The 13,926-nt window shown below is 39.7% G+C and overlaps 1 protein-coding gene across 2 annotated transcripts in view; it reads right to left on the bottom strand.

The window, feature by feature from the left end:
- Positions 1–13,926, bottom strand: part of GALNTL6 (polypeptide N-acetylgalactosaminyltransferase-like 6) — a 466,714-nt gene that overhangs the window by 288,392 nt on the left and 164,396 nt on the right. For both annotated transcript variants that reach the window (XM_017816559.1, XM_017816561.1), the window contains exon 2: positions 6,758–6,866. In XM_017816559.1, coding sequence (XP_017672048.1) covers positions 6,758–6,866 — 109 coding nt within the window. The remainder of the gene's footprint in view (positions 1–6,757; positions 6,867–13,926) is intronic.

The following is a 13,926-nucleotide window of genomic DNA, read 5'->3' as shown; positions in this document are numbered from 1 at the left end:
GACAAGTTGATCTGAATTTAAGAACAGGCACTGTTCAAAATTATAAGGTTTAACCACAGAAGTTTGAGGGAATTATTTTACACATTTTATTCTCAAAAATACTTGAACAGAAGTGATGGAAAACAATCACCACTGCACAATGTCTTTAGGTCACACTGATTCAAATGTCAGGTGTTCACTACTTGTTACGGCAGTACAAAAGCACTTGAGACTTTTGCTTCCTTTAACATTCCACCCCAAGAATACAGAGCTTCATTCTATTTCCATTTTCATCACAAACATGTTCACTTATTTTTCAGTATCTCTGCTTAGTTTGTTTATAAAACTAATCAGTATGAATGTTTGTTTGTAGAACTACAGAACATACTGTCTGTTTGTTTATAGAACTAATCTCTATGAAATGCCTACACCAAGTCATGTAAAGGTCAAGATCTTTAAAATCCTCTTCTCCCAGTCAAGGTAACATTTTCAAGAAGCAGAAAGGTAAAAACAATACCAAATATAGGAAAGAATTAAAACCTTCATTCCTTCCCTCCACAGCAAGCTTCCACATACTATTTAAATATACAAATAGGAGGAACAAATAATGTGCAAATGGCTCAATAACTGCTGGAATAACCATTGGCTGTTATGGTACATGCTAAAAGGTTTTTCCTCTGAGATCTTATTAGCAAAGGAGCAAAATGGCTCAACAGTCAAACACAAAAGTATTGACAGCTACATCTCAGAATTCACTTCATCAATCCCTTAACCAATTTCTTTTGAAGACAAAGGCTTTTATATATTTATATTTACACAGCTCTTTACGTGTTGCCATTCTCTCAGAAATTTGCCTATTACACTAAATTTTTAACAAACCTCATAGAATATAATTTCAGCATACACATGCAATCAGACAAAAATATCTCCAAAGCATTATAAAGGAAAAAAACCCAAAAGACTGTATTAAAAAAACCCACAAATTGAAATTGAAAAAACACTATGAAACTTGCAGTATGCAATATTTCTACATGTACCTTATAGGTTATTGTGGCGGGTTCACCTTGGCTGAATGCCAGATGTCCACCCAGTCACTCTATTCCTCCCCTTCCCAGCCAGACAGGGGAGAGAGTAAGGTGGGAAAAGAAAACAACACAAATCATGGGTTGCATTAAGGCAGTTTATATTGATGCAAAAAAAAGAAAGCAAAAGCAGAAGCCAGCAGTTAATCTCTACTTCCCATAAGGAGCAATGGTCGGCCACTTCTCTGAGAAGCAGGGCTCCAGCACGTGTAACAGTTGTCAGCAGGCAGCCATCAGAGACAATGAGTGCCTGCGGTCCTGCTCCTTGCCTCAGCTTTTATATCTGGGTAGATGTCATGTGGTCTGGAACATCACCTTGGTCAGTGTGGGTCAGCTGGCCTACTTGTGTCCCCTCCCAGGATCTCGCCCTTGACTGAAGAAGGAATGTTACAGTGCTGTGCTCAGCAGTAGCCAAAACATTGGTGTGTTAGCAACACTCCTCTAGCTACCAGTCATCATCACTTTGTATAAGAAGAAAGGAGATAAATCAGACTGTTCAAATTACCGTTGTATTACTCTGCTCTCCATTACTGGCAAAATCCTGGCAAGAATACTTTTGAACAGATTAATACTCGCTATTGCAGAAGAACTTCTACCTGAAAGCCAATGTGGTTTCAGAGCCAACAGGAGTACCACAGACAACTGCAAGAGTAGCATAGGGAACAGAACAAAGGACTCTATGTAACTTTTGTTGATTTTCCAAAGCTTTTCATACTGTGAGCAGAAAAGGTCTGTGGAAGATTTTGGAATGATTAGGATGTCCCCCCAAGTTCCTCAAAATGATCATTTTGCTTCATGAGGATCAGCGCGGCCAAGTCAGATATGGTAATGCACTTTCTGAGCCCTTTCTAATTACTAATGGTGTGAAACAAGGCTAGGTTCTTGCACCAACTCTATTCACAGTCTTTTTCAGCATGATGCTCCAAAGGGCCATGGCGGACCTCGATGATCAGGATGGTATCTACATCCAATATCGTACTGATGGAAGCCTTTTCAACCTAAGGCGACTGAAGGCCCACACCAAGACCTTAAACCATCTTGTCCGGGAGTTGCTTTATGCTGACGATGCCGCCCTCGTTGCCCACACAGAAGCAGCTCTGCAGCGTTTAACATCCTGCTTTGCAGAGGCTGCTGAGCTTTTTGGGCTGGAAGTCAGCTTGAAGAAGACAGAAGTTTTCTACCAACCTGCACCTCAGGAAGTCTTCCATCATCCTCACATCATCACTGGCGAATCAGAGCTCAAGTCAGTCCAGCAGTTTAATTATCTGGGAAGCACCATCTTCTCGGATGGTAAGATTGACAAAGAGACAGACAACAGGTTAGCAAAGGCATATAGAGCTTTTAGAAAACTCCATAAAAGAGTTTGGTGTAATAAACACCTGAAGAAAAGTACAAAGATTAGTGTTTACAGAGCCATTGTGCTGTCTACTCTTTTATATGGGTCTGAATCACGGGTCATTTACCTCCACCAATTGCGACTCTTAGAACACTTCCATCAGCGCTGTCTCCGTACAATCCTAAACATCCACTGGACTGATTATGCGACTAATGCATCTATTCTTGAACAGGCAGTGGTTACAAGTATTGAGGCTGTGTTGCCAAGAACACAGCTGCGTTGGGCAGGACACGTCTCAAGGATGCAGACTACCTCCTCCCTAAGATTGTGCTCTATGGCGAACTTGCCACCGGCTGCCGCATGAGAGGAGCCCCAAAGAGGAGATACAAGGACTCCCTGAAACAATATCTCAGCTTTGGCCATACTGATCATCATCATTGGTCTACTCTGGCCTCCAATCAGGAGACATGGAGATACACTATACATAATGCTGCTGCTTCTTTTGAGAACACACGCAGAATCATTCTTGAGGAGAAAACACAATGCAGAAAGAATCGTGTCTTGCCAATACTGCCTAAGGAGACTTTCCGCTGTGCCTTTTGCAACTAGACTCATCTATCTGACACTGGTCTTTTTAGCCATCAGTGAGCTTGTAGCAAACGTGTGTAGAATCCTTCTCAAATCTTCGTTTGCGAAGTCGAGCCATGAAGTTACCAATGCAGACCACAGCATTGTGAGGGCTACTATGGAGAAATAAATTTCGGCTCAGCCAGACCCACCACAGCTATTAATATAATTATTAGAATTGATAAAAAGTTTTCGGTAATTAAACCTTATTTTTTGTTTTCCAGTTCTGCTCAGCTGGAAATTTTCCATTTTTCTAATCCTTCAGTTCTCCTTTTCTAGTAATTTACATTGGGAAAGCTATCACTTGTAGCTAGGAATAGCTTTTCATGATCAGAAAGAGCACCATATTAAAATATAAACATTCAATCTATACTTCTTTAAAAGCCCAAGAATTACACATATGAATCCTTCCTCTTATCTGAAAAGGGCTGAAATTCATCATTACTGGTTCTACTTGTATCTGATGGTAGAGCTGAGAATTTCTTGACTGAAATAGATAAAATAACTTTCAGAAATGGAGGAACAATGACATTGACTGATTCTTGAGGACTTTTATTCTCACTACCCAGGACATAAAGACAGAGGTGAAATCAACATAATTTCTTCTCGTGGATGCTTTTGAATTACTACCTTAGGCTCACATGGCTCTCTCTCCTGTGACTCTCATCCCACACGGGAGCATTCAGGGACCTCACATTCCTAGTTCTGCACAGAAAGCTTGGAAAATCAGTGGCCATTGATGCCACAGAAGCTGCCATGCTCCTGAAATTAATGTCTTGGTAGAAAAGCCCTCAGAGTCCTCCCCGGACAACTGAAGGCAAGTAGGGAAATCTCTGATGAAATGAAGAAATGACAACTATAGTAGCTGATTAATGGCAATATCAGGGGCTTCAGCATCCAGGATCTCCACTCTATCTAGAGATGCAGGTAGGTTTACACTGCCATGACACAATCAGTGCTGCTGTACCTGGGTTAATATACACAACAGCAGCTACCTAGGTTATTACTACGCAAGCTGAGTAAGTTGCACTCACAACTCTGAACTTCAATGCAAGAGCACTCTTCTGATATACTTAGGACACTGTTTATTGCTTAATGAAACAAAAATTGACAGATGCGCGATTTGCATTTGTTTACAGTTCTCATATTTTTAGTGCAAATTAAGCATATTCTTCATCAAGGCATGCCATCAGTTGTATTCCCAGAGGAAAATAAGTTAATAGAAACAGTTCTTATTTTAAATGCTGATTTCTTGTCAAAAAGATGGCATGACATATCAACTCCAACAAAGTCCGTTTCAGCTTATTTTGTTCCCTCCCCCTCCATTGTAATATCTGATTGACTTAATGGCTCACTTAAGAAAATGGAAGCAACTAAAATTCTTTTTTTTTCTTTCTAAAGTATCTATCACAACTGTTTAGTTAGGAATTATTTCTTGTTAACGTTAATTTTTGCATTCCTATTCCTATACTTCAGTCACTGGTTTTGAGCTAATGACAAAATAATATTCAGAGAAAAATGGAAGTGATTGGGTTGACTGAATGACACAATCTTCATTTCACTACATCTATTCTGTACTGATAAGTAGTATATTTATAAAGCAAATGGCTTTATAAATAGGAGGAGAGACTACACAAATCCAGGAACATAGATTTTTTATTTCATGGAATGAAAAGGGATCAAAATATTTGGCCGTGAAACGGAAGAAGTAGTCATGGAGAAACTAGTACCTCTCCATAATTAGAAATTATGAAATTCACATTCCTGGTGGATTACAATTAAGAAACTGTAAGCTTTTCAGATCAACAGCTAGACTGAATTAAAAAAAATACTTCACTCCTTTTTTTTCAGTGCAAGGACCATTGACTACCTCTCCTGAAATGTCCCGAGAAGCCTTTTCATTGGTGTTATTTCATGCTTTCAGACAGATTTTTAACTAAAAGTTCATTTCAGATATATTTTGTTTTGTTATTAGGAAGAGAAATCACATAGTACGTCCCAAAAGAGTGCACTGAGATAATCCACCTTTGTATTTTATTACTATACTGTGATTTTCACAAAAAAAAGCATTAGAAGTTATTTTGATCTACTGAATAATGATGACAAAAATAAATTAAAAGAGATTTCTTAAAAGGGCAAACTCAGCAAACAGTAAAATAAAAAAATTTAAAAATATAAATAAGTCAAAATATTTGAAGTACTATCCTTACCAAGAATCAAAGTTTACTGGAAAAAATATTCACATACTACTACAGTTATAATATTAGGATCAGGACTGGAAATAACAAAGCTACATAACACGTTCTGTAAATTTCTTAGTTGACTCCATGCAATGGCTTGCATTATGTTGGCAGTGCTATAGCTATCCATCAGATAATCCTAAGTATTACTGTTATTTTACCTAAAACATATGGGGACCATATTACACATTTAGGAATTAAAAGTACATTGCCAAAGCATCAGTGCACATCTCTTGAAAAAGTCCATTCTAACCAGCACATGTGATATTCTCTATATATGTGCAAGTTTCTACATACATGCTGCTACTATTTTGTACCTTCTCTTAGATATTTGTCATTTTTCAGTTAGAAATTTGGAACATAATAATTATTGATCTGACAACTCCTAAGTTGCATAGAATAACTTCCTCCTCCTCCCCACCTTTTATACTTCCTAAGCACATGTGAGAGGAAAGGATAATTTTTTTAGTTAGTGATCAAGATTCAAAAGAGAAAGGGAGAAACAGTTGAAAAAGTTAACCTACATTTGCAATATTTTACTTGTTTTACTTGTACTTACTGCAAAACTAAGTACTTACTACGTCTTATGAATTTGTCAACTAGATTCAGCTGTAGAGGTATTCTGGGGGAGGTGTTTGCTGTCTCAAGACACTGGGATCAAGACAACATAATTTATTTTACAATAGTAGATTGGCCTTTGTAAAATAATGACTTTGAAACATTGATTAAGGTGCAATTCAACTGCTGTTTCCCTTCTTTGTAATTTAATTCATCTTATGTTGAAGAGTTGTACATTATATTATAAAAGAAGAATTCAAATCTGAACATGCTCTGATGACAGAAAAAGGAATACAAACCATCCTTTGCAATTAGGGCATGCACCATGAGAAGGTACATTAAAATTGCATTACCTACTGTAACAAAGTGTCCTTCAGCACATCTGCAAATACAATTTTCTCCCATTTTCAAATACTTTTAGACTGTCAGAGTGAAGTGAAGTAGCTTTAGCTTCTAGGATTGAAGTTGGACAAGGGTAAAAGTGTCAAAAGTTTTCTTCCAAGATAACCTTAGATATTCTTGGCAGCTACAGGTACTGAACTCCCTGAACTCAGGTTTTATTCATTGATTTAAGGACAACGTGGCTTTAATTGTAATGTATGTCCCTTTGGAAACCAACACTTTGTTTCAATTTGGTCACAGTCTAACAACTGATTTCAACATGGAAAATATTTTGTTGACAACATTTTTTCCCATTACAAATTCACTATATAGTTATTAGCATGAAATACATTATTTTTATTGTCACCCAGCTGTTTTCAGAGATAAGGTATTTATGCTTGGTCCGACCCCTAAATTCAGAACATTATGTCCTTGCAGCATTGCAATAAAAAAAAAGGTTGTTGGGAATGCCTTTTAGATGACTTAAAAATAAAAATAACCATGTAGATAAAGAATGAGTAAACCACTTTAATTTGTTCTGAACTCATGTATACCTGAACGCATAGCATCTTTTTGAATGCTTTCATAATCATGCCAGTCCTTCCTTTTTAAGCCATCAGTCCAGGTAAAGAGCTGTCCATCTCCCAGCCCCAATGGAAGTGTCTGTGGAAACAGTAAATAAACAAACAAATAAATATATACATAGATATGTGTCTTGCATTATTACAGAGGAACAGTCAAGCAAATAAAACATTCAGCTTATTCAATACAAATATTGAAACTTTACTGTGGTAAATGAAGTACCTTGATTTTTTCCTTAAACTACCACTCATGTAAAATTGGAGTTATATTTACTCTGTACCCTTCAATGTTTCCCTTTAATTTTTTTATTTTTTCAATACTTGCTGTTGAGTTATTGGTATTTACACAAGGCCAAAGGACTGCATCAAAGGCACAGAGCAAAGAGATCCCCCAAACACTTTCAAATCTCGTAGATCTTTCTTCATGATAAGTGATAAGGGGAAAAAAACAAACACACACCACCACAAAACACCCAGAAAAAACCCCCATATGACATCTAGTTGGTAAGTTGACTTCCTCTTTCCAGACTCCTGATTCTTGGGTAAAGCTAAGAACTGCCTTTTGCTTCTAGGTGAAATTATCTTTCTAGAGCTTTTATTTTCATACTGCCAAATGCTAGTATTTTTATGAAAAATAAGAATCGAAAAGTCCCATTAGAAGTACATGAAATGTAGATCTGTAGGAAGTAGTGCAAAGCTGCAGCAGGTTTCAAACAAAGTTAGCCTTTTCTAAATGCTTAATTTACAAAAAAATGTGGTAAAAGTGGACAAAATTTGACAAGCAAAGAAGATGACTGAATCAGTAGGTTTGAATCAGCAAACTGTTCAGAATAAAGAGCAGATATATAATGCATGTTAGAAACATAGTTATCAAAGTTCTGTGAAAACACACTCAAAAAGCACTTCCAGGGACGCAACATCTGATCAACTTTCTAACAGGAAATACTGAAAGCTCTACAAAAATTGTATGCATATGTAACAGTGATACTTTGCCCTTCATGTTACCCAAACAGCATTGGACTCACCCATTTCCCATTCCTGATTTTACACTACTGGCTGCACAAAACTGGATGACACTCACTGACTCAAAGTGAAACTGTCCCAGCATGCTGAGCTAGGGTTTCTTTTTTCAGGACAGACAAATATTTGCCAAGCTACATGGTGCAGATGTGGTCCTTAAAACTGAGGTTCTAAGGCTTTTGAATTTGTAAACAAGAAGTGAGGAATGCCAGGCATGATTGGTTACCTTTAAGCAAAGGATGCTAGAAATCCTGGCTGACAAAGATTCATGCTGAAAAGCTCTGCTTTGGGTCAGATGAGAATGTTGGATATTCAGGGCAAAGTGGCGTGAGCTCAGTGGTCTCCAATAAATCCCTGAGATACCAAGAAAAATCCATCACATTCTGCTAGCATGACCTATGTTTTTTAGTCTTAATATCAAAGGTAATTTATGTTACATAATGACAAAATGCAATCCAGTCTGTGGTTATTCTTCTATTAAAACTTTTGCAGACATATTCCAAGAAAACACTGTTACCTCTATATTTTAATATAATACAAGTCAGAGATTCACACCTGGAAGAATCAAAGAACTTAATATATCCTGATAAAAATATTTCAGGTTATCAAAATATCCAACCTTTCATGTTCTTGAAATGAACTCACTAAATTCAGTAATTCTTGAGTTCAAACAGTGCTAATGTTCTAATAGTAATACGAAATTGCTTGCTTTTTAAAGTCAGAAGCATAAGGTAGGACACAGGCTGCAAGAGCGTTAATCATGATTCTGTAGCCCAAATTCCTAAAATCATCTACTCTGAAGCAATAGCTGGCTCTTTAAAAGGCCCAGACAGATTCAATTAAACTTCTATCTCTTGTCAGTATGGGTACAGCTGGTGTTAATCACTTGGTCCCAAAAAATCAAGACTATCGAAACTATCAAAAGCAGGATAAACTTTACTTTTGTGACCCTTTTTTCCTATGCTGGCTTCTTTCCCTAAAACCAGTGATCTAATTGGCAAGTCTGCAGGACACTGAAAGACAGCTGAATAGTAGAGTTTAGAGGTTTCTGGTTTGTCTATTTGCATTTTGATGCCATTACTCTTTAAAAGTATTAGTTACATGTAGTTACTTTACCTGATAACATTTACAAGTCTAATGTACCAGGAGGGCCTCTTGCAAGCATAATATAGTTAAATAAATACATCTACTAAAATTAATATAGCAAAAGGATAAATATACATCCAAATATTGTGCGATACACAAAAAGCTCACAGAAATCATGCTGTGGCTCATATTTTGGAAGGGTAACAGTGCCCTAAGAGGACATAAGAAACGAACAAATCCAAAACCCTAGTGTTGGTGCCATCATAAGTCCCTGTTTAACAACTGAGTTTTGTTTGGATTATTGAGAATTTTTTGTAATAAGTCCCTTAACTCCCCCACATCATACCATGGTGACTTTTCAGCTCTAACACTCTTTCAGTGTAAGGGGAATTAAATACAATGCTCTCGCATGTCACTTCTTAACTAGTATTCAGACAGCATAATCTCAATGAGGACTGAACATTGTGACACTTAGAGGGACTGGATTTCATGAAACTCACCCTGCGTACACAGTTTTACCTCTGCAGTGAGCATGGAACAGGGATTAGGAAGGGATGTCAAGTTTCACAGTCAAATTTTCTGGAAAGAGTAGGAGTTTTGCAGTGCAAATTCTATAGCTCTGAAGAGATCGGAACTGCCTTCACTCCCTTGCCAGCAACTGAAGGATTTTCGGTTTTTTTCCTTTCCTTTTTTTTTTGACGTTGTTGTATTATTTAACAAAATACAAATGCACTTCAGAAAACGGATTCCTCCATTTCACTTCTGCCTAAGGGTAAACAAATTGCATTTTCAAAGACCCTAAAACACAGTTTCTGGAATGTTTTAAAAGTGCTAAAAGGCTCCATTGTAAAACTCTATGTTCATATGCCTCTTTTCCAGATGATAATGACTAGAAGAGCTCCCATTTCTAAAGCTGTCAAGTAAGGAAAAGAAAAAAAAACTAATAAAAAAATGTAATATTCTTATTCTAGTTCTCCAACTTTTTGGATACATTGACAATTTAAACTATATTCTATCTTGCATCAAGTTGGCGGGGCTGATCAGGAGAACTTTAAACTAGGTTTGAAGGGGGAAGGGATTGAAACCGGGTTCTCCAGAGACGAGCCTAGGGGTGAAAAGCCTGAGTGAAGAGTGAAATAAGCAGCCCAGCTGAAATGCATGTACATCAGTGCACACATCATGGGTAACAAACAAGAGGAGCTGGAAGCCATAGTGCAGCAGAAAAGATATGATGTAGTTGCCATCACGGAAACGTGGTGGGATGCCTTGCATAACTGGAGTGCTGCCATGGGTGGCTACAGGCTCTTCAGAAGGGACGGGCAAGGTAGGAGAGGTGGAGAGGTGGCTCTATATGATAGAGAGTCTCTTGACTCTGTGGAACTTCAAGTCAGTAACAATAAGGTTGAGTGCCTGTGTATCAGAATCAGGGGGAAGGCCAACAAGGTCAACATCCTGGTGAAAGTCTGTTACAGACCACCCAATCGGGATGATGAGGGTGATGAATTATTCTACAAGCAGCTGGCGGATGTCTCAAAATCGCCAGCCCTTGTTCTCGTGGGTGACTTTAACCTGCTGTATGTGTACTGGGAACTCCACACAGTGGAGAAGAGGCAGTCTAGGAGATTCCTAGAGTATATAGAGGATAATTTCCTGCTCCAGCTGGTAAATGAGCCTACCAGGGATGGTGCCTCGCTAGGCCTTGTGTTCACAAACAGGGAGGGTCTGGTGGGAGATGTGGGGGTTGGAGGCCTTCTGGGGCACAGTGACCATGAAATAATAGAGTTTTCAATACTCAGGGATGCAAAGAGGGCCATCAATAAAACCTCTACGCTGGGCTTCCGGATGGCAGATTTCGGCCTATTCAGAAGACTAGTCCAGAGTGTACCCTGGGAAACAACCCTTGAAAACAAAGGGGTTCAGGAGAGATGGACATGCTTCAAGGAGGAAGTCTTGAACACACAGGAGCAGGCTGTCCCAGTCTGCCAAAAGGCAAGTTGGCGGGGAAGACGACCGGTCTGGCTGAACAGGGAGATTTTGAAGGAAATCAGGGGGAAAAGGAGAGTCTACCGATTAGGGAAAAAAGGGCTGGCTACTCAGGAAGAGTTTAGGAATATAGTTAGGTCATGTAGAAAGAAAATTAGAGAGACGAAGGCACAACTTGAACTTAATCTTGCCACTTCTGTGAAGGATAACAAAAAGTCCTTCTACAGGTACATCAACAGCAAAAGGAGGGGCAAGGAAAACCTCCATTCTTTATTGGACATGGGTGGGAATACAGTTATCAAAGATGAGGAAGGTCATCTGGGGAGGTCCCAGATGACTGGAAGTTGGCAAATGTCATGCCAATCCACAAAAAGGGCCGGAAGGAGCACCTGGGAAACTACAGGTCCGTCAGCCTGACCTCAGTGCCTGGAAAGGTTATGGAGCAGATCATCCTAAGTGCAATCACATAGCACCTACCGGATGGACAAGGGATCAGACCCAGCCAGCACGGGTTTAGGAAGGGCAGGTCCTCTCTGACCAACCTGATCTCCTTTTATGATCAGGTGACCCGCCTGGTGGATGAGGGGAAGGCTGTGGATGTGTCCATCTGGACACCATCTCCCACAGCATATTCCTGGAAAAGCTGTCAGCCCATGGCTTGGACAGGGGCACCCTGTGCTGGGTTAGGAATTGGCTGATAGGCAGGCCCAGAGAGTGGTGGTGAAAGGTGCTGCATCCAGTTGGCGGCCGGTCACTAGTGGTGTCCCCCAGGGATCAGTGTTGGGTCCAGTTCTGTTTCATATCTTTATCAATGATTTAGATGAGGGGATTCAGTCCACCATCAGCAAATTTGCAGATGACACTAATTTGGGGGGGAGTATTGATCAGCTGGAAGGCAGGAGGGCTCTGCAGAGGGACCTGGACAGGCTGGAGAGTTGGGCTGATTCCAATGGGATGAGGTTTAACAAGGCCAAGTGCCAGGTCCTGCATTTTGGCCACAACAACCCCATGAGCACTACAGGCTGGGGACAGAGTAGCTGGAGAGCAGCCAGGCAGAAAGGGACCTGGGAGTTTGGATGGACAGGAAGCTGAACATGATCCAGCAGTGTGCCCAGCTGGCCAAAAAGGCCAGTGGCATCCTGGTCTGTATCAGGAACAGTGTGGCCAACAGGTCCAGGGAAGTGATTCTTCCCCTGTACTCAGCACTGGTGAGGCCACACCTCGAGTACTGTGTCCAGTTCCGGGCCCCTCAGTTCAGGAAGGATGTCGAGGTGCTGGAGCAGGTCCAGGGAAGAGCAACAAGGCTGGTGAAGAGACTCAAGCACAAGTCCTATAAGGAGAGGCTGAGGGAGCTGGGGTTGTTTAGCCGGGAGAAGAGGAGGCTCAGGGGAGACCTCATCACTCTCTACAATTACCTGAAAGGAAATTGTAGCCAGGTGGGGGTTGGTCTCTTTTCCCAGGCAACTATCAGTAAGACAAGAGGGCATGGTCTTAAACTCTGCCAAGGGAGGTTTAGGTTAGGTATTTTGAAGAAATTCTTTACAGAGGTAATCAGACATTAGAATGGGCTGCTCAGGGAAGTGGTGGATTCTCTGTCCCTGGAGGTTTTTAGGATGAGACTGTATGTGGCACTTCGTGCCATGGTCTAGTAACCACGGTGGTAGTGGATCAAGGGTTGGACTTGATGATCTCAGAGGTCCCTTCCAACCCGGCTGAATCTATGATTCTATGATTCTATGGTCAAACTAGAACAAACTCTAGTTTAGTTATACACAGGCTGGCTCTCTGGCATAATGACCAGATAATAATAACGAAGTGGTGCTCCTGGTAAGTACACACAAAAAGCGCATAAACCTCTACAGTCCAGCTCGGAAAGGTAAGTTCTGAGTAGGTGAATATGACATCAAAAGATGGAATGTGCTAATGGATTCTAATTCTGAATTTTTGCTGAACACATATTTAACCATAAGCTGATGGACTAAACTCAAATAAAATTAACCACACTGCACAAGTAGAAATACTAAAGATGGCAAAAAAAGCAATTCTTCATTTCAGGGATAATGTATAAACTGGGTAGGTAAAAAATTAATAAATTCATGCCATAAAATACCTTATGAATTCAGCACAAAAACGGGTTTAGGCATTTAAACAATTATCAAATAAGGTTAGATTCCAAACCATAAAAGAAAAATTTATCAGAGGTTATTAATTTGTGGCTAAGCAAATTATTCTACCATAGATCATGGGAGACAAATTGTTCTGGAAATACACATTTGCTATTTGCACAGCCTGGGTTCTTATATACTTAAATGGCAGCAACACTCTGACTGGCGTGAAGTGTTAGTTCTACATGTACCTGTAACTGTAAGAGCAATAATACTCCTTTGGTATACATGAGGGCCTTAGAAATGGGAAGCATGACTTTGGAACACTTTGGCTCTTTCTAACATACAAAGCAAAGCTTCTTTCTGGTGGAAACCAAGACATGAGAAAGGAGAAGACTCAGGCAAACCTGCCCTTGCTTCCCCTCAGTATCTCACCCTAACACAAAAGCAATGCTTATATGTATTCGTTAGTGACATATCAATACCTAGGGATGAGAAATGAGCTCAACTGATCAGCTGAAACATACTCAGGGTGTAAGTCCCGCACAAATATGCAGTCTGCCTCTACAGCCCTTAGCCTCTTGAACTCATGAACTATTTTCACCATTTCAGAATAATTACAATAGCAAATATCCCACTGCATACAAAGTATTGGATTTTGACTGACTGTCAAAAACATTCTACAACAATTTATCATCCAACCACTTTTTACATGTAGTATGCACCTGTGAGTTGCACATTTTTAAGTGTTTCAGTCCAAAAGGGATTACCCATCTACAGGAACATTACATACAGCATCTGCCTTACTATTTCATTTTCACATTAACCTCAAACCTTTTGGGATGCAAGACTGATACACTACTACATAGACTCAGAAGACCCTTTTCCTCCAGAGAAGACTCAACATCTGGTTCAATTACGGAGAATATGATAAGCCCCAAAAATAGC

The sequence above is a fragment of the Lepidothrix coronata genome, unplaced genomic scaffold (genome assembly GCF_001604755.1).
Source record: "Lepidothrix coronata isolate B3197 unplaced genomic scaffold, Lepidothrix_coronata-1.0 Scaffold56, whole genome shotgun sequence".
Taxonomy (NCBI): Eukaryota; Metazoa; Chordata; class Aves; order Passeriformes; family Pipridae; genus Lepidothrix; species Lepidothrix coronata.
This window is presented reverse-complemented; position numbering and strand designations above follow the sequence as displayed.